Consider the following 25,753-nt stretch of genomic DNA (forward strand, 5'->3'; position numbering starts at 1 on the left):
AATTTTACTGACCCCAAACTTTTGAATAGTAGAGTATGTTGTAAAACAAAATTTCTATTTTAAATAAACACTGTTCTTTTAAACTTTTTATTCATCAAAGAACCCTGAAAAATGCATCACATGTCCTAAAAATATTACGCAGCACAACATTTCTAACATTTATTAAACATCAGCATATTAAAATGATTTCTGAAGGATCGTGTGACACTGAAGACTGGAGTAATGATGCAGAAAATCCAGCTTTGCCCCAGCTTGTAAAGTATATTAAAACTTCAAACTTATTTTGAATTGTAATAATATTTCACAAAATTATTTTTTTTCTGTATTTTTGATCAAATAAATGCAGCCTTGATGAGCAAAATAAACCGTATAATAAAACAAATTTTATGGCAATTATATAATATAAGAAACAGGGCTGAGCATAAACCCTCAAAAAACCTGAAAAACCACAAAACTAAACATTTTTCCCAAAATAAAACTTTCCATAACAATAAAACCACTAGAGAACAATCGCACCGCCCTTTCCCTATGACAGGAAGTTCCCTAATCTCCAATTCCTGTTCCACAGCTGGAACTGACAGGGAAGCTGTTAGGTCACAGGTCACACAAGTAATTTAAACAAACCATGGCCATGCAACATCCTCAACCTAACCCCACACTCAAACACTTCTGAAAGACGTACCTGAGTCGAGCAGTAGCTGAACTACATCCATCTTTCCGAAGAGAGCAGCTTCGTGGAGAGCGCTTCCTTTCTCTGTCTAAAAAGAGAAAGATTTTAAGTCAATATTTTAAGCTTAACGCCTCACATAAAGAAGTAAATGGCAGTTATACACTACGGCATCTTTACTACTGCTGCCCTCGCAGTCTATCAGCCGTCTACTGGGGCGACTGGCAGGGTATTTTATATCACGCTCACTGTGAAGTACTTAACTACACCCAATTTAGCTCTGGAAACATTTATTCAGTGTACTACAATTAACGGCAATAGCGCTGTGAATTTATGAGGCTGACTGACGGGGAAAGAAACGGGCAAATGAGAGCGAACGGCAGTCGAGACAGATCGCGAGAGAGCTTCTTGCACAGTTGAGCGTGGTCATTTTAATAGGCCACCGGGAGACCGTACACGATACCCAATCAAATCGGCCTTCATTAGTCCGGAGACTTGAGTACAGCGCCGGCACTTGCTCTTCTCCCTGAACTATTGTATCTGCGTGATGATGCAATAGACATTAAACAAGTACCACAGGGACTTACTACTGTGATACTTTATCCTGCACATGTCTTATTTCTGCAAAAATAGCAAGTACCTTCTGCAAGGCAGTCTGGGAGAGCCAAAACTACCTCAGTGCAAAAGTCTGAGACACTGTTTTTGTCTGGCAACGATGCCACAGCATTAATCTGGCTCCTGGACAACAGAGGCTCTCCAGAGTCCAGATAGATCGCGCTAATGTTTATGTCTTTGTAACATTAGTGGGCAAGCATTCCTGCATTTCTTTTTTTTAAATCAATGTACACATCAAATGAACATCGTTGGCAACTGTAGATTGTCTCAGTTTCTTGCCAAAAGCATTGTGGGTGCTTACATACTAGAAAAAGCTTATGTTTGGCAGGTAGGAATGTGCAAGACTCCAATGTATACCAAGATCAGTTTTCAATTTGAAATTACATGAGAACACAGCAAATTTCTGGACTGGAACTGCTTTTGGTGAGTTAAGTCTCATTGGTCTACATCGAGGCCTATTCAATTTTTGGTTGCAAGATTTGAGTTTCCGTCTATACAACTTTCCATTATACATCCTAGAGATGCATCACTCCCATTTAAATCAATAGATTTAGTGTGTTTTGCAAATTTACCTTAAAGCACTTTAAGAAAGAAAGAGTGGAAATGATAAGTTTGAAAGTCATTATGTACATGATTTAGGGCAAACATAATGGAATTTAATGAAAATTAAAGGGATAGCTCATCCAAAAATGAAAATTCTCATTAATTACCGACTCCAATGTTGTTCCAAACTGGTAAGACCTTCATTTATCTTCAGAACCCAAAACCCAGATATTTTTTGATGATAGACAGCAATGCAACTACCACATTTAAGGCCCAGAAAGTTAGAAAGGACATTCCTCAACCTTCAAACTTAATTTTATGAAGCTGCGAAAATACTTTTTGTGCGCAAAGAAAACTAAAACTGCATTGTTCTGACGTAGAACGTCCATCTCTCGTAAAGGAGAACTTTACTTCCAGAACAAGAATGTACAGATAATGTACTCACGCCTTTGTCATTCAAGATGTTAATGTCTTTCTTTCTTCAGTCGAAAAGAAAATATGTTTTTTGAGGAAAACATTTCAGGATTTTTCTCCATATAGTGGACTTCTATGGTGCCCGCGAGTTCCTTGCATTTTAAATGCAGCTTCAAAGAGCTCTAAATGACCTCAGCCAAGGAAGAAGGGTCTTATTTAGCAAAACGATTGGTTATTTTCTTTTAAAAAGTGACCATTTCTATACTTAACCTCAAATGCTAATCTAGTTCTGTGTGGACTTTGATGAGCATTTGATGTTAAAAACTATATAAATTGTAATTTGTTTTTTAAATATATAAGACCATTTAGAGCCCCTTTAAGATGCATTTTGGAAGTTCAAACTTGCGGACACCATAGAAGTCCACTATATAGAGAGAACTCCTGAAATGTTTTCTTAAAAAAAAAACATATATATATATATATATATATATATATATATATATATGACTGAAGAAAGGAAGACATCATAAACTTCTTGGATGACAGGGGAGTGAGTAAATTATCTGAAATTTTTTGTTCTAGAAGTGAACTTCTACTTTATGCCACCGTTCCACTATCTCCAACAAACGACAAGCGACAGACGCCATTAATTTCCAATGGAGAGTTGTGCAAGTGCTGTGTGAAATTTGATCATCTGTGTATACGGACATTTCAGATCTGTTTTGAGCTTCAGATGTGTTCAAATATTTGAACTTCTGCAGCTAGACCACATGCGACCACTTGACCGGATGTGATGAATTCTATTAAAAACTATGAGAGTAAGGTTAGATTTACCAATCTTTATTCACTGTAACATTATTCGTTAAACACTATTTCTGTAAAATGGTGTTTTAGAATAAATATGGCAGAAATAATTACGTGTCAAAGGTTCCTAATGTTGTTACTGTTGTGTGTACACTCTAGGGCTGCAACAACGAATCGATAAAATCGATTAAAATCGATTACTAAAAGCGTTGGCAACGAATTTCATAATCGATTCGTTGTGTCGCGCGACGCAGAGACATTTTGTTGTTATTATATATATTTAAAAAAAATTGAGCGCAGAGCGGAGTGGACACATTCGGTCTCTCTCCCGCACTGATGCCAGCAGAGTTCGGCACCTCATAAGCTGTGTTTCCATCCAAAAATGCGAATTTAACTTTTTTTAACATTTGAGCATAAAGCACCGTTTCTACATTATATATATATGCTGCCCCGATTTATATCAAACATGTTTGATATTTAAGCCTACTTTGGCTAGCGTACTTTCACAGCAGCCAATGCTCGATCGCAAAACAGCTGCTGTACGGGTCGTTGGATAGTGGAGATGGAGAAAACTACTTCTATAGTTTTTGTAACACTGTCTGTCTGTATAATGTGTCGAAAACATACCACAACCGTAAGGAGAAAGAGGAGCTCTGCTGAGGTGAAATCGTCTCAGTTTTGAATAGGGCTGTGACGGTGGCACGTTGTTTTTTTATATATAGCCTATACTTCAGTCAGCGAACAAGCAGCCTAAAAACGCTAAAATAAATCAAAGAAATAATATATTTAATTAAGAAAGTAGCCTAAGAATATTATATAGGTTATTAAACAAACATTCCTTGTAAAAATGTCCGACAGCTCATCAATTTTTGGCCGACTGAATTTCCAGTCCGACTGTCTTTTTTTCTCTTTCTCTTCCTCATTACACAGCTGCTGATTTTAATAGCAAAGTGATTACATTTATTTTCGTTCCTTTAGTTTATAAAGTTAATTTAGAGATATATTTGGAACACTTTTTGTTTGTTAAATTCAAGTTTTTGTTTTTTAAAGTTATTATAGTATTATTATAGTTTTTTAAACCTAGCAAACAGCGGCAGACAGATCAAAAGCCTGCTTAATTCATCGCGATTTAAATTAAAATCCATTGATATAAAAAACTTAAAACATATCACAATATTAGTTTAATCATTCAATCAATATAAATCCAAAGTTTGTGCGGAAAGAAGCGCGCTTTGCAGCGCATGGAGACGCCAGTGCAATGTGGAATTTCTTTTTTGCTCATAAAGGTAAGAGTAATTTACCACCCGGGCCGGAACTGTAAAGGGTCTACCTTAGTTTGTGTGTACTAACAGTATCAACAAAATGTGCTCTTAAAGAAAACAAACAGAATACGCTTGATATCTTTGGTTTAAACAGGAGCGCTTCACAATAATTAACCGAAACCCATGTAATTGCCTCACAAACACAATATCTATAGAAAGCTTTAAATTATTATTTTACTATAAAACGAAATAATTAAAATCGAAAACAAAACTCTTTCATTAGCTAATCCATAAAGATGCATTAGGCATTAATGAGCAGATGGCAGGATCGTCAATTTCATCTTTGCAACACTGAATCAGAAAATACTAGTTTATTAATAAGTAATTCGAATATTTTCTTAATTTTTGCCTTGACACATTCATGGTAATTACTTTTGCTGGGGCTTTGAGGCCAGTTTTGCGTGCATTTGAATGCGGAACTCTTCCAGCTGGTCGCTGCTGATGGCAGGACACTAAACACCGCCATGGCAGAATGAAAGTAGCAGAAAGTTAGTCAAGTTATCCCGTTCCAGCGTGCAAAGTCACATGACTTTTTTAATGCGCACTGAGGAATTTAATTTGAGAGGCTTCTTGATGGGAAATGCAGCATGTACACCACAGCAAGCCGCTGTCTTGACGGATAGTAATTTTAGTATATTTAGTCTATATATTTGGCAGATGTAAAGCATACATGTGTATGTTTTTTGTGTTAGTCCATTTTTATTTTATTATTATTATTATAACAGTTCAAGGAGGAACATGTTCGTGCACTTTCTAAAGATTTTAGTTCTGTTTTTGAATAAAGGGTTGTAAATCCCTTGTTTTTTTTAATCCGATTCATCGATTAATCGAAAAAATAATCGAAAGATTAATCGATTATTAAAATAATCGTTAGTTGCAGCCCTAGTACACTCATAATAAAAATTGTTTGAATTTTAAAGATGCAGTTTTGCGCTTCTCATCTGGTGTACAATCCTCTTACTGGTTGTTCACATAGAACGTTTTTGCATTTCACAGCACTGCTTCGTCATTGTTTTTCTATATAAACATGGACTCGATGGACGTCATTGAAGATTGCACTTGTGTCTTGTGTCTTCTGCAGCATCTTAAGGATGACAAAATGTCCTAAAAATGCTCTACTTAAGTCAAAAGTAGTTCAAATTTTTAAAAATGCACCTCAAGGTCTTGCATTATTTTCCAATTAAACCACCCTGCATGTCATGTTTTAAAAAGCAAAAACTTGTTCGGTACGGCCTTGAGAGGATGAAACATTTCCACATTTCCGTTCCATTCAGATGCAGCTGGTCATAATGTTCTTGAACACAAGAACGCATCCTGTAAACACCCTGCAAGTCTGACAGTTCCTAGAGAGAAGTCAAAAGCAACAAACTGAGGCAAACACCTACATGAGGTTACGTAAAAAGATAAGAGCGTGGTCAGTGCTGGTATACTGTCAGGAAAAAATGTGGAAAGTATTTTTGTACCATATTAGCCCATATGAGGTACTAGAGCTAAAGGTAATATTTTTAATAATGCATGCACTCTAAAACTTAAATGCAAAGAATTTAAGGATACAAAAGTAAAGCTTACAAAAGTTAAATCCTTCAACATTTAAGACATACTTACTCAGAGAAAACACACTCTCTAAGACCAAACATAGTTGCAGGTAAGACATTCATCATTCAACCTGAGGTTAAAATCCAGTCCTGATCCCTGATTGGTCCAGAATGACTAAGAAGACTTAATCCTGAATGAACACAGTGAAGACTACAGAGTGCATTGTTCTCCTAATATGTTCAACTCTAAAATTCTGTACGGTTTGGGATGAGCAGCGAGTGCGCCCACAATGGGACAGGAAGTGGGACCCCCCTCCTCTGGATGAGGACCACTTCCTTTTGAGTTTCCCATGGTGATTAGCTATTGATGTCACCAGGAGGAGGAAATCGATTCACTCTTACTGTGCTTCCAGGAATTGAGAAGCAGAGAGCAGATTGCCTTCATCTCTCTTTCTTGTCGTTGTACTGCGACTGAATGTTCTTGCAAGTTAAGCACTGACAGAGGGTCTTTCTCAAAGGAGGAAAGAAGGTGGAAGACTATTGAGATACGCATTTTAAAAGACGCAGTTATTTTAAAAGGAGAGTCATGTGATCCAAAATTACATTTTTTGGCCATCAGGGTAGCTCAATTTACAAGATTTATAATAACTGTATATTAAATATAAATAAGCAAATTAGTTTTCATTCACAGTGGACAGACTAATTGGAACATGTCTGGTTAGGACACTGTCGCATTGCAACTATACAGGTTTGAAATATGTATGTGTTCAAATAATACTGTATCTCTTCTAGAGACAAAGAGAGAGACAGAGGATGGGGAATCCATGCTTTCTGAGATCAAAGCTTCCTCTGATCATTCTCTCTCACGCAGAACCATTCAAACGCTGACAATCCTCCAGCGATCCTTCAAACACACACACACACACACACACAATGCCTAAAAAGACAGTTTCCATATAAACAGCTTTATAGTCTGACATATAAGACAAACACATCCCACATAACAAGAAAACACACAAAGCTTTGAAGCTATATTAGTGAGGATTTTTCACTAATATAACGGCTTTCACACTAATGCATACTATTCTCTACTTCAGTGTCTAATGGCACTGTTTAGTGAAAAAAAGCAGCAGCCTTATTTTCTGTGTAAAAAAGAATGCATTTTAGGAACAAATCAATAATGAAAACCTATTATAGCCCGCCAGAAAAACCAAATCAAGCCTTTGTAAAATTGCATATTAAGACCGTTTCAATCAAATAATCTTTACATTGCTGGTAGATTATCATTACACAAATTAAAACACATATATATAGTACATATAAGAAAAAATGACTAATTGAAAATGACAAGCATTTTTGAATTCACTAAAGCAAAACGCTGCCCCGCAATTTGTCAATAAAATAGCTTTACAACTTAAGAGCTATGTTATTCTTTCTCAGCAATGAGTTGATAACATCACTGTTTTTAAAGTAATTAAACTCACAGTTTCATTGTCAATAGTGAAATGTGGTGGCACAGATGGAGGTAATTCATATATACACTCTCTCTCTCCTGGGCCTGTGAATAAACACTTGATGTATTACACTGTATTACACTCTTCTGTGAATGGAATATTAAACTAGAGATTGCTAAACTACAAGCCCCAGTGTTTTTTCCAGAGAAGAGAGCATGTGCGCATGGATTAAACTTTGATTTAGCCTATATATACACATGACATTTTTCTCTTAATCTTGCACTGTAATGCTCTTTTTAACATTTTTCTTGTATTCAAATTAAGTGTGGTCCACTACCGTGCATGTGCTCAACCTGTATTATTGCAGGCCCTTAAATTAGGTCACATGAGGTTCAAAACTATTGTTGACATTGTTGATAATGTCAACTAATCATTTCAGCCCTACATTACACACACATATGCACACACACAAAATCTAAAAATGCCATTTCCACATAAACAGCATTGTAGTTTGACAACCAAATTCCATATATAACAAGAACACAGGCGCAAACCTTACATTAAAGTGATCGTTCACCCAAAAAGGAAAATTACCCCATGATTTACTCATCATCAAACCATTCTAGGTTTGTATGAGTTTCTTCATTCCGAGGAATACAATCGGAGTTACAGTAAAAAATGTCCTGGCTCTTTCAAGCTTTATAATGGCAGTGAATGGGTGTTGAGATTTGCAAGGTCCAATAAAGTATATCCATCCATCATAAAAAGTACTCCACACGGCTCCAGGGGGTTAATAAAGACCTACTGAAGTGAATCGATGCAGACAAATATCCATATTTAATACTTTATAAACTATAATCTCTAGCTTCCGCTAACTGTTGCATGCGTGTTCACGAGAGAGTGGCGTAAGTTTTTAAAGTTTTCTTACACAAACACATCGATTCACTTCAGAAGCACTTTATCAACCCCTGGAGCTGTATAAAGTAGGGATGCACCGAATGTTCGGCAACCAAAATTAGCAAAAAGTGCACTAATGCAGCAAACACGTCGGCAGTGTGGAAGCATTTAAAACTGTCAGAGAAAGAGGCAAAAATCATTACAAGCACTGACAGCGTGAGACTGTTTAGTATTGTATCGCATTGCATGTCGTCCATGAGAAGAGAAAGGGGTTGGTTGTATGACTGTTAGTGATGGGTCGTTCTTGAACGATTCGTTCATTTTGAACGAATCTTTAATGTGACTCGGGAAGAACGAGTCGTCTCGGGGAGTGATTCGTTCAGTCGCGCATGCGCAATTGCGCAACTATGAACGAACGACTCAAACCCGAAGACTCGAGAGATGAACTAATCAATTCTGTTTCCGGCTCAGGCAGCATAGGTAAAGTGTATGGGGCTGTCACGTGATGAACGAACGACTCAAACCTGTACAGATAGAGGTGAGGGAGCTAATCATAGACTGAAGGCCCAAGTAAACAATGAATTAAACTTTTCTTTTTCTAAAAGCATTATAGTTTTGTCTTGTTTGTAGTTTAATCAACGTTTGTACAAGCAGTACATGTGCTATGGAAGTAACACGTAGCTTTTTAATTATATTTTGGTAAAATGAACGAAATGAACGAAATGACTCGAAAAAAGATTCGTTCATTTTGCTGAACGAGACTCAAAGATCCGAGTCGGTAAAATGATCCGAAACTTCCCATCACTAATGACTGTATGAATCTGTATGAATCGCCAAAATAAAAGTCAACATTCATAAATGTTAGTATTGTAATTTTACTGTTGTTCTGTAAAATAAAATAAAAAAGTAACACATAACAATCATTACATCAGCTCTATTAATACATTTACGGCATTCTCCTTTGCTCAGCAAGGCTGCATTTATTTGTACATTAAAAACACATGCCTGATTCAAGAAGGGGGGCTTAAAAATGGCCAAAAATAATATTATTATACTAACTTATTAATTTTAAGTTAAATTGTGTTTTGTTGGTAGGCTATAATGTCTACTAGAATGTTAAAAATGTTCAGTGTTAAATAAATATTTTTGAATTGCTGTTTTGTAATTGATTTTATTCTTTGAAAAGCAAGACAAAACTGTAAAAAGCAAATATTGGCTTTTTTTTTATTTTATTTATGCAATGGTGAAAAAACTGTCAAAATACACGAAAAACCATGTTCGATAATCGGCCTTCGGCCCAGTGTGTAATTTTGTTCAGCTTCGGCTTCGGCCAAGAATTTTCATTTCGCTGCATCCCTAGTATAAAGTAGGGGTGGGCGATATGACCTAAAATTAATATCACGGTATTTTTCATCTTTTGAACGGTGACGGTATAATATCACGGTATTACTTTTTTTGGTACATTTTGGGAGGAGTAGCCTGTCCTGTCCCTTTAGTATGTGAATAAAGTTAATAATTTTATAATATAATAAGTAAATGGTAGGTATCCTTATCAAAAGGAGACATGGGAGAGTATTATGCATTCTCAACACATTTATTTTGCAAAAAACCTAAAGATCTTACTTAACAGTGTACAACAAAACAAATTATTTTTTATTGAAATTTAATTTCTGCAATATTTAAAACCTTTAAATAACTGGGGGAAATCAACCCATGGCAACATTTTAAAAGTAGACCAATTCTGTGGGGAAAAACGCGGACTTGGCAACCCTGCATCCAACACGAGCTGCTGGAGTTAATAAAGTCATTGCACACATGAGTACGAAATTTTCGTCTGAGATTTTTGCACGTTTAAAAAAAAATACAGGTTATGTTAATCGAGTTTACACACTGCCTCTGAAACTTTCGTCCGTCATAAAAAAAATTTGGATCGTGTTTGATTTTCTGCATTTTCGCATCCATAACAAGCATTTTGAGAAGGATGGCGAATATGAGAAAACTAAAAAAACGCATACGAAAATCGGACTCAGAGTACAATGACCTTTAGATTTGAATGATCACGGGTTGAAAGTAAAGAGGGATGACAAAAATAGACTGGAGGATTTGCTGCAATCTTGTACTCACTGACAAATATCTATTATAAGATGTGCTGCTCCCTTTACACAGAGTGTGCGTTATCGCAAAATCGAAAGTAAAAGTAAACAGCGCGAGTTCTCATTTAAAAGCGATTTCTATACCCTGCATATTGAAAGTGTGAAAATTATATACAATATTAGTTCGCCTCGCGCCCGCTCAATTTGTGATCCGCTGTATAAATCCTTCGGCCGGCTGACCGGGAAAAGTCCTGGTCGTCCCGATTGCCACTCCGCCCCTGGTATAGGCTTATAGGCTACAGGCCCGACCTTTCTTCACGATGTTTCACCAGTCGTTTAATGGCCACTCCCCTTTTGCCTACCACGTGCAAAGCTGATACGAATATGTTTTACTTTTTTATTTACAACAAGATATTTAGTATAAGGACAGGTATTCAGACCACAACTGAACGTTTGAAGAAAATTTAATGCCTTATTATTTAGAATTAGCTATTATTGATGTAAATGCAGCCGTTCAAAGCACATAATTGATTTATTACGGTATTGACGGTATTAGAAAATCCATGTCGTGGCGCAATGTCACACCGGTGCTGACTATGACACCGGTGTACCGCCCACCCCTAGTATAAAGTACTTTTTATGATGAATGGACGCAGTTTTTCTGCCTTGAAAATCTCAACAGCCATTTACTGCTATTATAAAGCTTGGAAGAGGCAGGACATTTTATAATATAATTCTGATTGTAGTTGTCTGAAAGAAGAAAGTCATATGCACCAAGGTTAGCTTGAGAGTGTGTAAATCATGGCACTATCCACATGGAACTATCCCATTAATTTTTTCAAACTAACATAATATTTATTTCATGTGTTATCCTAACATTCAAATGTCCTCACAAGTCATTTTTCATTTATTTTTCCATTTAACTTTCAGTTTTTAATTGTTTTTTTTTTTTTTCAATAGAGGACATCCACATTTCTCCCAAAATGTTCCCAAAGGGAAGGTTTGTATGATTTAGGTCACTTCTTGGTACATAATTTGTCCCTAAAGTATAACCAAGTAAACACACACCAGGGTAGCCTGAGGAAACCCTGGACTGAGAACAGAGTGTTCCTCTACTGTGTTTCACTTACTCTCAAAGCTAGATTAATTATTCATCCATTTGAGCCCTTAAACCATTCACAGACTCTCTCTCTCTTTCTCTCACGACGAGCATGACAACTAGAGCTAGAGCTACAGTGAAAAGGTGTGTAGAGTTCTACAGGAAGAAGATATCCTGCCCACACACACTGACCTGTGTGTTAACGTCCATGTCGGCCTCCAGCAGCACTCGAACGGTAGCATGATGGCCATTTCGTGCAGCCAGATGTAGCGGTGTGTGCTTGCGTATATTGCAGCTCATAAGGTTGGGGTGGGCGGTCAGTAGCATTCGGACCACCTGCAGGCGGCCGTACAGGGCGGCCAGGTCCAGCGGCGTTTCTCCTCGACTGTTCCTCATGCTAGGGTCCGTCAGCTCCTGCAGCAAAACACGGACCACCTCAGAGTGACCGTACTGAGCCGCACAGTGCAGGGCTGTCTCCTTTTCGAGGTTCTACATCAGGCACAGATAGATAGAGAGAGAGACAGGATGTTACTGTAAAAGCACTGTAAAGAAATTCTCTCTGAAGCATCCATTATCAAAACATGAGATGTCATTAACCATGACAACTGTCTGTCAATCACTTACTGCCCTAAAAAAGTCGCATAATGCATTGAAACTGGCCTAAGGCTATTGTCAGGTTGTTTTTACACACAAGGCAACACACAGCAACACACGCTTATCGAATCCCTCCATCACATGAATGTAATTCAATGTTATTTAATGATAAGATTAATCAAACAGCTGGTTAAAACTGATAAAGACCACTTTATTCAACAATTTCTTCTCTTCCCTGTCATTTTTCGACGTGTGTTCAAGATAGAATCACGACGCATGCATGTGCATTAGTTATAAAGTGGTTATTTTTGTTTTCTTTGTGCACAAAGAGTATTGTTGTAGCTTCATAAATTACGGTTGAATGACTTACGGTGCGGGAAAATTATTTGATCTCCTGGTGATTTTGTACGTTTGCACACTGACAAAGAAATGATCAGTCTATAATTTTAATGGAAGGTTTATTTTAACAGTGAGAGACAGAATAACAACAAAAAAAGGTATTTCAAAAAAGCTATAAATTGATTTGCATTTTAATGAGTGAAATAAGTATTTGATCCCCATCGATCAGCAAGATTTCTGGCTCCCAGGTGTCTTTTATACAGGTATTATACGCAAATTATCCCAGAAGGATTTTGTCAATGATCTCAAGGAAGCTGGGACCACAGTCACCAAGAAAACAATTGGTAACACACTACGTAGTAAAGAACAGAAATCCTGCAGCACCCGCAAGGTCCCCCTGCACAAGAAAGCACATGTACAGGCCTGTCTGAAGTTTGCCAACGAACATCTGAATGATTCAGAGGGTGAAAGTGTTGTGGTCAGGTGAGACTGAAATTGAGCTCGTTTGCATCAACTCAACTCAAGTGTTTGGAAGAGGAGGAATGTTGCCTATGACCCCAAGAGTACCATCCCCACCATCGAACACGAACACGGGTGTTTTTCTGCTAAGGTGACAGGACAACTGCACAACATGAAAGGGAGGATGGACAGGGGCATGTACCGTCAAATTTTGGGTGAGAACCTTCTCCCATCAGCCAGGGCATTGAAAATGGGTCGTGGATGGGTATTCCAGCATGACAATGACCAAAACACACGGCCAAGGCAACAAAGGAGTGGCTCAAGAAGAAGCACATTAAGGTCCTGGAGTGGCCTGGCCAGTCTAAAGACCTTAATCTAGAGCTGCACAATTAATCGTTAAAAGATTGCGATCTCGATTCGACTCCCCTCACGATCTTAATCCAGCATTTATACGATTCAGCCAATTATATTTTATTTATATTTTACAAAACTTTTGCTAGCCTAATTACTGCACAGACTGCTGTGAGCTGATGCAGTGACAGGTTCGCCGTTCTCTCCAACATTACATAACCATTTAAACTTCATCTTCAGCGCACATTCTGTCAGATGCAATTCATGGCGCCTCTGTCTCAATATACTGTACAACGCGGCATACATCCACATCAGATGATAACTCAGCGGCAGAGTTCCACTCACGCAGCGGCGTAATTTCCACTGGGGTCACGCTTTTCAAAATCCCGTTGGTGTCCACCCACTTTCAAATGGTTTTGTTAAAGTAATCTCTTGTATTGTAGAATGCATGCTCAGCTCCGTCGAGAGTTTCGCGATCGTTAAAACGAAACCAAAAGTAAAACCCGCACGGCCATTCAAAAGCAATTTTAATACCCTGTGTTTAGAGAGCGACTCCCCGATGCGTGCAAATTAAGCTACATAAAATATCTAGGCTGTTATTAGTATGTGGGCTATATGTTGTTTAGTTGTGTAGATAGCTCTGTATCATGCTTGGAAAATTCGGTCTCTATTAGCACTTTGAATATTGAAAGAGTAGTACTTTGATCGTGCCAGATTTATGGATTTATGGATTTATATGAGCATGACGATCCATTAACCCCTTAACTGTTACTCCCATTTTTGAACAGAGACGTGAAAATGAAGAATTGAATCTTAAATCTTTATAATTCATGGACAAGAACATTTAGTAATATGATTTTGATGTACATTTTCCATGTTAATTCAATGTCTGATTTTAAAATGGCATTCCAAAGGATGAATATTGAAATTTTAAGTTTTCATCTGATATATCATTTCTTATTATTTCTAATATGTAATAGGAAAAAAGGCAACAGGAAAGTCTGTTTGTGAAAAAGGTCAGAACTCCTGTTATGAAGTAGATTTTTGAGGTGCACTCTTGTCATAAATTAATCTATGAAACTCATAAAATGTTGATAGGCTAGTGTTTCTAGCTAAAAATCTTTAAATCGCTTTACTCTGACATAATACCTTTGTATGTTTATTTTTTAATGTTTAATGGTGATTTTTTTGTTTTGTCTACATTATTACATTATTTTTCATTACATTTCTCTAAATTTATAGCAAAGTTTATTTTGTCTTATTTCACTGCTATTTTACTGTTGTTTGATAGCCTAATGTTCAGGGGAAAATCTTTAGAATAAAAAAGTTCTCCGGAATCGTGAGAGAATCGTGATCTTTATTCTGAGCAAAATAATCGTGATTCTCATTTTATTCAGAATCGTGCAGCTCTACCTTAATCCCATAGAAAATCTGTGGAGGGAGCTGAAGGCTCGAGTTGCTAAACTTCAACCTCAAAACCTTAACGACTTGGAGAGGACCTGCAAAGAGGAGTAGGACAAAATCCCTCCTGAAATGTGTGTAAACCTGGTGACCAACTACAAGTAATGTCTGATCTCTGCGATTGCCAACAAAGGTTTTGCCACCAAGTACTAAGTCATGTTTTGCGAAAGGGTTAAATACTTATTTCACTCATTACAATCCGAATAAATTTATAGCTTTGTTTGAAATGCGTTTTTATGTTAATCTGTCCTTCACTGTTCAAATAAACCTACCATTAAAATTATAGACTGATAATTTCTTTGTCAGTGGGCAAACATACAAAATTAGCAGGGGATCAAATCATTTTTCCCCTTAATGTATGTCACATGGACTATTTTAAAGATGTCCTTACTACCTTTTTGGGCCTTGAACATTTCAGTTGTGTTGCTGTCTATGCAGGCTCAGAAAGCTCACGGATTTAATCAAAAATATATTAATTTGTGCTTTAAAAAACAGTCTTATGGGTTTGAAACAACATGAGGGTAATTAATGACAGAATTTTCAATTTTGGGTGAACTACCCCTTTAAAAAATGACTACTGACCAAATAGGAAAGTCTTTAGTGGGGGGCAACCCGAGTATTTTTACTGACCCAAATAAAAAGAGATATGTCTAGCCATGGCTCGGGATTCTCCTTTATTGTAAGTCTTTTCATTTTCATTGCCTACCAAATGTAATAGCACAACTCACCCTCCAGGTGGTGTGGGATGAGTTGGCGGTTTGTTAAAATCTGTAAACCTACAAGGGTAATGAGAAGATCATCTAACAGACTGGAACTGTGCGTTCACAAATAGGCCATAAGCGAAAGATAACTCAACAGCGCCCTCTATTGGCACTACTCCACACTGCACTGGTTCTCTTGACTGTATGTGTGTGTGAGTGTGTGTTTAGAGGGGTGCTCCACCAAACCCATGCGAGTGAAAAATGTGCAGTTATATCTGAGGTATGACGACAGAAGGAGCATTCGTGCAGTTCTGTCAATAAACAAGAGAACTGCAGCGAGCGTCTGCTTTAACTGCAATGACTTATTTCAAGCAAATGGGTTCCTTAATTAGCCAGACATGATTGAAAATGATGATAAGAGACTCCCAGTCCCTGAAGCAGCACAAAGAAACAGACCTGATACTGCAGACAGATATCTCTCGCCCGCTCTATCGCTCTCTCATATTCTATGCCCTAGCCTTTCTTCCTTTAATCTCCCTTTTTCAGCCTTGAACACCAAACAAACAGGCACACACAGAGTAATTTCCTGCATCTATGAGCGCAGCCTCCATCGTGCATCTGTATGTCGGCCAGACAGTGTAATATCCAGCGAGACAGCAGGCCGCTTTCCCACTCCATACTGTTCACGCCCTATTGGTTAATATCCAAGACGGCCTGTCATGATAAAACAACAGAAGAAGCGGCATTCGCATTCAATCAGTGAAATGACACATAATAGCATTGGCGTATCTAGAGCGATCAGCACTTTAAACAACACAAAACAGATAATTAAAGTATAAAATAGACAAACAGGCGCAACAAAAGTGCTTTGTTCACAGATGAAGACCCCACGAGTCTCATCTCTTAGTGGAGCACTAAAGCAGATGTACAGACAGACAGTACGGCCCACGGGAGGATGGAGGAGGTGTGGAAGAGCACATTAATCTTGGCTATCCTGTACAATCCAGTGCGGTTTAAGTAGATTCAGTGTTTGAGCCGATATTGTAGAATTAAAGGAATATTCTGGGTTCAATACAAGTTAAGCTCAACTGAGCATTTAATGCTGATGGACACAAAACAAAGTATAAAATAAAGACTCATCCCTCATTTTGTCAAAAAAAAAATACTTTAAAATGGAGAGGTTACAGTGAGGCACTTACATAGGAATTTCCATGTTTGGATGGATTAAAAGCAGAAATGTGAAAATTCTTAAATTAATTTTTCTGTTAAAACTTCTGTTTTTTTTTTTAGCTAAAATGCTGTTTAAATAATTTTTACAATTATTTTGGAATTTTAGGGATTTTAGATTATTTGAGAGATTATTCCAATACATTGCAATGGAAACAAAGTTGTAAAACTGTATATAATGTCACAGAAAATGTTTTACTAATACTTTACTAATGTTCTTTACTACTGATGGTGAGTATTTAAACATTCACTTTTGTTTAATATGCATCATTGTAACCAAGATTTAGCTTTTTTCAAAGAAAAAAAAGAACTTTTTTCAAAGAAAATTTTGTGGTAATCAACATTAGTCATAAGAAATTAGTTTATTTATACATTTTTATTCATACAAATAAGCTTTCAGTGATATATGGTTTGCCAATATTTGGCTGAGCTACAACTTTTTGACAATCTGGAATCTGAGGGTACAAAAAATCTAAATAGTGAGAAAATCACCTTTAAAGTTGTCCAAATTAAGTTCTTGGCAATGCATAATACTAATAAAAAAAGTTTTCATATATTTATGGTAGGAATTGTACAAAATATCTTCATGGAACATGATCTTTACTTTATATCCTAATGATTTTTGGCATAAGAGAAAAATCAATCATTTGGACCCATACAATGTATTTTTTGGCTATTGCTACAAATATACTCGTTCTACTTAAGACTATATCTTCATATAAGCCAGCATGCCATTCCAAACACAGTAAAGTAGCTCCAAAGTTGACCATGGTACTATAAAACACATGGTTCAACTTATTCTCTCACATGTGCTTGTTCAGCTAACGCAGGAAGTGACCTCATACTACTGACCTGTGTTAAAGAGAGCTGGGTGAGAGTGTTAACACTGCGGATTTGACACCGGGACTCACAAACACATCTGGCTAAGGCTGTGTGTGTGTGAGAGAGAGAGAGAGAGAGAGAGAGAGAGAGAGAGAGAGAGAGAGAGAGAGAGAGAGAGAGAGAGAGAGAGAGAGAGAAATAGAGGAATTTCAGAGGGCCGTCTCTTGTGGGCTCAGAGGAGCTGGAGTCAGAGAAAACGGTGTAACCTTTCGTCCTCCCAACCAGAAAACAAAACATTCTGAGTAACACACAAAACTAGCCATTTTCTCACACTCCCTCTCTCTCGAACACATACAGACTCATCCACTAAGGATCTATGTCCATATGCATGAACACTCATGTTAGCTATTTAAACACTTCCTGAAGTATTTTTGAATATATTACACTGCCATACAAAAGTTTGGAGTCAATAATAATTGTTTAAAACTTTATTTAGCAAGGATGCAGTAAACTATAGAAGCCTGTCAGACACAACAAAAAAATAAAAAAGCTAATTGCAATGTTTTAAGTCATTATTATGACTTTTTTTTATTCTCAGAATTGTGTGATACAAACTTGTAATGCTGACTTTTTCCCTCAGAATACTGATATAACTTGAGAAAGTCAGAATTGCGAGATATAAACTCACAATTCTTACAAATAAACTTGCAATTCTGAGAAAAAGTCAGAATTACGAGATATAAACTTGCAGTTGACCTTTTTTCTCAGAATTGCAAGACATAACGTCACAGTTGAGAGTTTTAAAGCCAGTATTACGTGATATAAAATTGTAATTGCGAGAAAAAACATCAGAATTCCAAGATTTAAATGTGCAATTCTGAGAAAGTCAAAATTGCTAGATATAAACTTAATTCTGAGAAATAGTCGCAATTCGCAATTCAAACTCACAATTCTAAGAAATTCTGGGAAAAAAAGTTGTAATTCAGTGAAATAAAGTCAGAATTCTAAGAAATAGTCACAATTCTGAGAAAAAAGGTTGCAATTCTGAGAAATAAAGTCAGAATTGCGAGATATAAACTCACAATTCTGAGAAAGTCGCAATTTTGAAAAATAGTCACAATTCTAATAAAGCAGCAATTCTGAGAAATAAAGTTTCAATTCCGAGAAATAAAGTAAGAATTTAAAGATATAAACTCACAATTCTGAGAAATAGTCGCAATTCTAAGACATAAAGTAGCAATTACTAAGAAATAAAGTCAGAATTGCAAAAAAGTCAGAATTGCGAGATAATAAACTCGCTATTCTGAGAAATACAATCAAAAGAGATAGATCTAAACTTGCAGTTGACCCTTTTTTCTCAGAATTGCGATATATAAAGTTTTAAAGTCAGTACTGTGTGATATAAATTGGCAATTGCGAGAAAAAAACTCCAGGAATTCCAAGATTTAAACATGCAATTTTGAGAAAGTCAAAACTGCTAGATATAAACTAAATTCTGAGAAATAGTTACAATTCTAAGAAATAAAGTCGCAATTCCAAGAAATAAAATTTGTATTGCGAGATATAAACTTACAATTCTGAGATAACAATTCACAATTCTGAGAAATACAATCCGAACTGCAAGATATAAACTTTCAGTTGACCATTTTTTTCAGGACTGCGAGATGTAAAGTCATAGTTGTGAGTTTTAAAATCAGTATTGAATGAAATAAACTCACAATTGCAAGAAAAAAAAAACAGAATTCCAAGATTTAAACTTGCCATTCTGAGAAAGTCAAGATTGCAAGATATAAACTAAATTCTGAGAAATAGTCGCAATTCCAAGAAATAAAGTTAGAATTGCAAGATATAAACTCACAATTCTGAGATATAGAGAAATACAATCATAACTGTAAGATATAAACTTGCAGTTGACCTTTTTTCTCAGTATTGCGAGATATGAAGTCACAGTGCGAGTTTTAAAGTCAGTATTGTGCGATATAAACTCACAGTTGTGATAAAAAAAAGCAGAAAAATCAGCTTTGCGTCATAGGAATTACATTTTAAAATATATTCAAATAGAAAACAATATAATCAAATCAAAAATATTTTAATATGTTAGATTTCACAATATTACAGTGTTCATTTTTGATCAAACTACAGATTTGGTGAGCATAAAAGTAAAAAATCTTAGTGACCCCATGCTTTAAAACAGTACAACCTATAATAGTTCTAATGTAAAACTAATCTGACTCCTACAGCATAAGCATGCCATAATTTAGCTTATTTCCAAAAGAGGACATCCCAAAATGTCCCTAAGGAAGGTTTCATCAGATTGGCTCACCTCTATGGACAGATCTGTCCCCAAAGTATAGCCAAGTAAACACAACCTTACACAGAGGCCTTTCTCATTTCATTTCATTAGAGTCAAGCAGTTTTTGCCTCTCAGTAATTGCTAAATAAATCCAGCATTAATCGACAAATGGACACCCCAACAGCTTCTTTATATGTATTTAAACACAAAACCTAGTGCATTTATCAGCATAGAAATTCACCTTGTGTGTTTTAAAAGACAAAGTAATAGCCATTTGGAAACATATGACAGTGAGTAAATGCTGGCAGAACTTTCACAGAACTGTGAATGATAGAAGTAAGTGCTCTTCAAGTAAATTAGCAGAGACTTTCCTTAATATACGGTCATATGCTGTAAAATGGGCCTGTCACAGGCTGTCATGTTCCTTTCTGTAAAGATGCAGATCGCTGAGTGACAAATCACCTGCAGGTACGTCTGACGCGGATCTTCAATATGAACATGGCAGAAATGCGTTGAGTGTTCAGATTGATTTTATGTCCTTTCAGATGAAAGAATGATAAATGGAAGCTCTCTGCTTTTATTGCATTTACGAATCTGGACGACACAAAGGTTTAAACAAATAGTCATACATAGAAAAACTTTCACTACAGCAAATTCACAAAACTTGACATTGCTTATTGGAGGGTTTATGACCCTTATGTGTGTTTTTGTCAACATTAAAACTATAAAACACTGGCTTGAAATGATGGGGCTATAAACAGCCTCTATATAGCAGTGCGGAAATAATAGCATACCCTCTGACACGAAATATATGAATATTATATTCGGATATGAGTAATGTCCAAGTCATAAAGAGCTCAGCATCCCACACTGCAGTGTAATATACGCCATAATGTCCGCGCCACCGGCAGTGTGTGTGTCCAGGTCTATGTATCATCACTAGTGCACTGCTTAATGCTTGTAAAGTGCCGCACATACCCGTTTAGAGAGAAAAAGATGGAGCGAAAGTAACTTTTTAACAGTTAGGATTATGCAGCATTCATAACTGACTTGAGAAGGCCCAATCCAATTAATTTTGAGCCAATTCAAATCCTTTCATAAATTGAAAACTCAAAAAACAGGCCCTGATCATTATTAATTACTGACAGTGTAAATGAAAGCTGCATTTTCTTTGTCTCTCCAAAATGCACTCATGCCGGCGGTGAAGGTCTATCCATCAAGCTGATGGTTTAGTGAGTTGAGGAGAGCTGAAGATTGGACGTAATTGTTTCTCTGGCTGGTTCGGTCATTAAGAGTGAGGCAGATGGCAGGAGAGAGAGCAGCACTCTTTCCTTGCACTGAGACAGCATTTTAACTGCAGGTAAATACAGGCCTTTCACAGAGCTGCTCTGATTCTGCTCAACAAACCCTCCATCAGCCCATCAACACGCTGAGATGCGAGACACAGGTCTGAAACTGTTAAGAGTGCGACGCGTGAACCTTGTCGACTGCTAAGACTGTGTTCAGGTGTTTAAGTGTTTGTAAATGTGTACTATTAACAGCAGACTAGTGTAAAGTGCTCTTTAGCATTCAATACTAGTGCTTGTTACTAAGTATTAAAATTCAGCTTATTCTCCACCATTTCAGATCTTAAATTCTGGCAGTTTGTTTTTGGAAAAGGTGTGCAATTACTTTTGAGATGTAGCATTTTCATCTAGCACATGGTAAAATGTGTAAATATATCCCACTTAAGACTTACTGACTTAAAGGATGAGCTCATTTCCAGAACAAAAAATACAGATAATTCCCTCATCCACTTGTTTAAATTATGTTTTTTGAGGAAAACATTTCAGGACTTTTCTCTATATAGTGGACTTCTATGGTGCCCGCGAGTTTGAACTTCTGAAATGCAATTTAATGATCGGTTATTTATTTTATTTTTTATAATTCAGTTTATACAATTTTAATCTCAAATGCTCGTCATGTCTAGCTCTGCGATGCACATGTGTACTCTGTGCACTCCGGTTCAGTACAGTTAGGGTATGTTGAAAAATTCCCCTTTCATTTTCTCCCCCAACTTCAAATTCATCTTACAACGCTGTTTTACCTTTTTTGTAAAGGGTGTTTGACCTTCTTCGCAGGTTTACCTTATAAACAGTGGACTACTTCAATGATGCAGGAAGATTTTGAAGTTGGAGGAGAAAATGAGATGGGATTTTTTCGACATACCCTAACTGTATTGAACCAGAGTGCACAAGAGCTAGACAAGATAAGCATTTGAGGTTAAAAAGTATATAAACAGTAATTTCTTCTTAAATAACCAATCATTTCGCTAGATAAGACCCTTCTTCCTTGCCTGCAATCATTTAGAGCTCTTTCATACTCTAAATTTCAGAAAATTCCTCAAAAACAATTTCTTTACGACTGAAAAAAGACATAAACATCTTGGATGACAAGGGGGGGGAGTACATTATCTGTAAATTTTTGTTCTGAAGGTGAGCTAATCCTTTTAGGAGAAACCCAAGTCATACCTAAAAAACTGAATATTTTTAACAAATTTAGGGGTGGCCATGTAAGCAACCACATTCCTTAGCAACTGCATAGCTGATAACACAAATTCAATTCACCCATCCACCTAAGGCCCGAAACAATTCTAACCTTTACTAACTTGTTAGTTAATCGATTAATACAGGTTGCCTCAGTCTTACTGTCCTACTGTGACATATGTGACCCTGGACCACAAAACCAGTCATAAGGTTAAATTTTCCAAAACTGAGATGTATACATGGTTTGTTAGGATAGGACACTATTTGGCCGAGATACATCTATTTGAAAATCTGGAATCTGAGGATGCAAAAAAAATCAAAATACTGAGAAAATCACCTTTAAAGTTCTCCAAATTAAGTTCTTAACAATGCATATTACTAATCAAAAATTACATTTTGATATATTTATAGTGGGAATTTTACAAAAAATCTTCATGGAACATGATCTTTACTTAATTTCCTAATGATTTTTGGCATAAAAGAAAAATCTATAATTTTGACCCATTAAATGTATTTTTAGCTATTGCTACAAATATACCCCAGCGACTTAAGGGTCACATATATCCAAGTGAAACGGCTTCTAGAATGTAGGGCAGGATTTCGCTCTTAACTGGGAGTTTGACTTATTTTAATGCAGAATCTGACGTTATGATTGGTCAGATCGCCTGTCAATCAAACTCATTTTTGAATTTGAAGATCAGGGTAAATTTTACTTTTTTATTGTCTAAATCTGCATCCTACGCAAATGTTTTGCTAAGATTGAGGGGTAAGCTTACAAACAGTACATTTTCTCTAAGAATGTGAGTGTGTACCTGCTCATTAACTCTGCTGTGGGATGGCCCGTGGTGGATCAGTATCTGTACTATGTCCACGTCACCTCTCCATGCAGCCAGATGCAGAGGAAAACAGCCTTTACTGTCTGCCACATTAGTGGAGGCTTCAAACTGCAACAACTTCAACACCACGTCCCTGAGAGAAAGACAAACAAGAAAGATTTTGTGTAATTGTGTGGGGGGCGCTTTTTCCATTTTTTAAATACCAAAAATCCCATAAATCTTCTGGTACTATTTAACTTCATGAAGCTTCTTGCAGGCACAATATGAACGGGGTAATTGTGCTCTAATCATAATACATAATTCAAGTTACATAAATCCCTCTCCTGTTCTGGCCTTATTCTTACAGCAAATGTTTAAACCACCCAAAAAGCCAATATAATTCCATCCTGCTTAAAAAATAAAAAAATCGGACTAATCTGACACCGCCTCATCCCATAAACCCCTTATTAATGGAATATAACTCCACCCACCTCATATCCCTCACACTAATCTGACCCCACCCCTATTTCATAAACCTGCCCTAATCTGAGACCACAGTCTTCTGATTTTTATGTACATGAGCTGGATTACACATCTATAAATGTAATCCTGACATCTAGCGCTTCCTCTTTTTAAGTCTATAACACCTTGTTCAGAGCGAAAGACTGTCTGAGAGGCTCCAGTGTGAAGAGCATTTCATTAACTTACTTAATTCAGCTATTCATTTTTCAAGAACCTGTAAGTGAACTGGAGAATATGAGTATCACCTGTGTCCGTTCAGAGACGCGTGGTGCAGAGGTGTGTATCCTGAGCCGTCAGCACAGTTCACATTGACGCCTCTCCACATACTGCAAAAAAGAAGAGAAGATCAATCAGTACTGCTCAGTAAAAAGACATCAGCGCAAACACTAAACACCTACAACAAAACCACATACAGCAGATTTTATGAGTTATTTCTGGACAAAGCTGATGAGAGAGCTGATACAGCAGAGTTTGAGTAAACCACGCTCATGCCAAGATTGCTATGGGACTTTACTGTTTCTCACGATCTCCACAAGACCTTAAATGCTGCTTTGAGAACACACACACACATACAGTATTGACCTTAATATCTAAATGGGGAAATACCACAGATCAAGGGTTTCCACACTTTTTTGTTGCCAAGGACCCCTCAAGTGCGATTAAGAATCCCTTTCCAATTAAAAATAGGAAATAAAAATATCTACTTACACTACCAATCAAAAGTTTTTGAACAGTAAGACTTTTATTGTTTGTTTTTTTTAAAGAGGTCTCTTCTGCTCACCAAGCCTGCATTTATTTGCTTCAAAGCACAGCAACAACAGTAAAAATGTTTAATATTTTTACTATTCAAAATAACAGTTTTCTATTCGAATATATTTTAAAATGTAATTTATTCCTGTGATTTCAAAGCTGAATTTTTGGCATCATTACTCCAGTCACATGATCCTTCAGAAATCATTCTTATATTCTGATTTGCTGCTCAAAAACATTATTATTATTAATATTATATGTTGAAAACAGCTAGAAGAATGTTTTTTTAGGTTTCTTTGATAAATGGAAAGTTCAGAAGAACAGTAACTTTACAAATGTCTTTATCATCACTTTTGAGCAACTTAAAGTACCCTCGCTAAATAAAAGTATACTGACTGCAAGCTTTTCCATGGTATAGTGTATGTTACAAAAGCTTTTTATTTCAGATAAATGCTGATCTTTGGATGTTTATATTCATCAAAGTATCCCAATAATAAATAAATGTACTCGACTGTTTTAAATACTGACAATAATAATGCAAAAAAAAATTCTACAGTTTTTGCTGTACTTTGGATCAAATAAATGCAGGCTAGGTGAGCAGAAGAGACTTCTTTAAAAACAATACAAATCTTACTGTTCACAAACTATTATTTTTTATGTTCTTCTATTAAAATGTCTTTTTTTTTATTTTTAAAACCTATGGCCATAAAATCTTAAGAAAAATATAGTTGATAAAATAACAAATTCTTCCATCAAAACATAATAAATTGAACACGTTAATTAAGTTCATTTAATAAGTTATATTTTATTTATATCTGTTTTCCAACTGAGTGTGTCCATGAATGTCCCCGAGAGGTTTTTTCAGATTTTGCTAAATTTATATCCCCAAATTATGGATTTGCAGTAAGGTGTTGCATATTTCCTTACAAATAAATGAATAATCATACAGTGATGACAGAAAACATCATTAATTCTCCAGGAAATCATTTCTAAAAAAACTTAATTTTATTTTCCAATTTAAGAATGAACAGAAAGCAAACCCTGAGATTTAATTTCAAGATTGATGACTTATAGTTTATTCAAAGCAAATTAATACTGTGAGATATTTTCTATATTACACACATGCTGATGACTGAGGTCCATAACTAGAACATGAGCAGTCAATAACACCGATGTCTAGACTGATAAGGAGACTCACCCCAGACAGACATGAGAAGGACAAAGGCCACGACCTACGATATGACTCACAACATGACCGACCAATCACAGAAAACACACACACACACACACACACACACACACACACACACAGTGTCCCATGCTGCCATAAATAGACATTCCACTGGTCTGCAGAAACAACATTAGACAGAGAAGCATGAGAAAACTTCTTAACCTAATTCGGCTGAGAGTGTGTGAGACTATGAGAGGGAACCAGAGTTATTGGGATCTTT

General features: G+C 36.4%; 1 protein-coding gene across 4 annotated transcripts in view; it reads right to left on the reverse strand.

Annotated features, from left to right (window-relative positions):
• The window catches only part of anks1b (ankyrin repeat and sterile alpha motif domain containing 1B), a 258,420-nt gene that overhangs the window by 173,095 nt on the left and 59,572 nt on the right, over positions 1–25,753 (reverse strand). For 3 of the 4 annotated variants that reach the window (XM_073838818.1, XM_073838817.1, XM_073838816.1), the window contains exons 2-5: positions 23,798–23,878; positions 23,028–23,184; positions 11,636–11,932; positions 683–758 (exon numbers count right to left, since the gene is read on the reverse strand). In XM_073838818.1, the coding sequence (XP_073694919.1) occupies positions 683–758; positions 11,636–11,932; positions 23,028–23,184; positions 23,798–23,878 (611 nt within the window). Of the gene's footprint in view, positions 1–682; positions 759–5,970; positions 6,108–11,635; positions 11,933–23,027; positions 23,185–23,797; positions 23,879–25,753 lie in introns of those variants that run through there. The other variant, XM_073838819.1, reaches the window with a different exon arrangement.

This window comes from Garra rufa, chromosome 4 (assembly GCF_049309525.1).
Source record: "Garra rufa chromosome 4, GarRuf1.0, whole genome shotgun sequence".
NCBI lineage: Eukaryota > Metazoa > Chordata > Actinopteri > Cypriniformes > Cyprinidae > Garra > Garra rufa.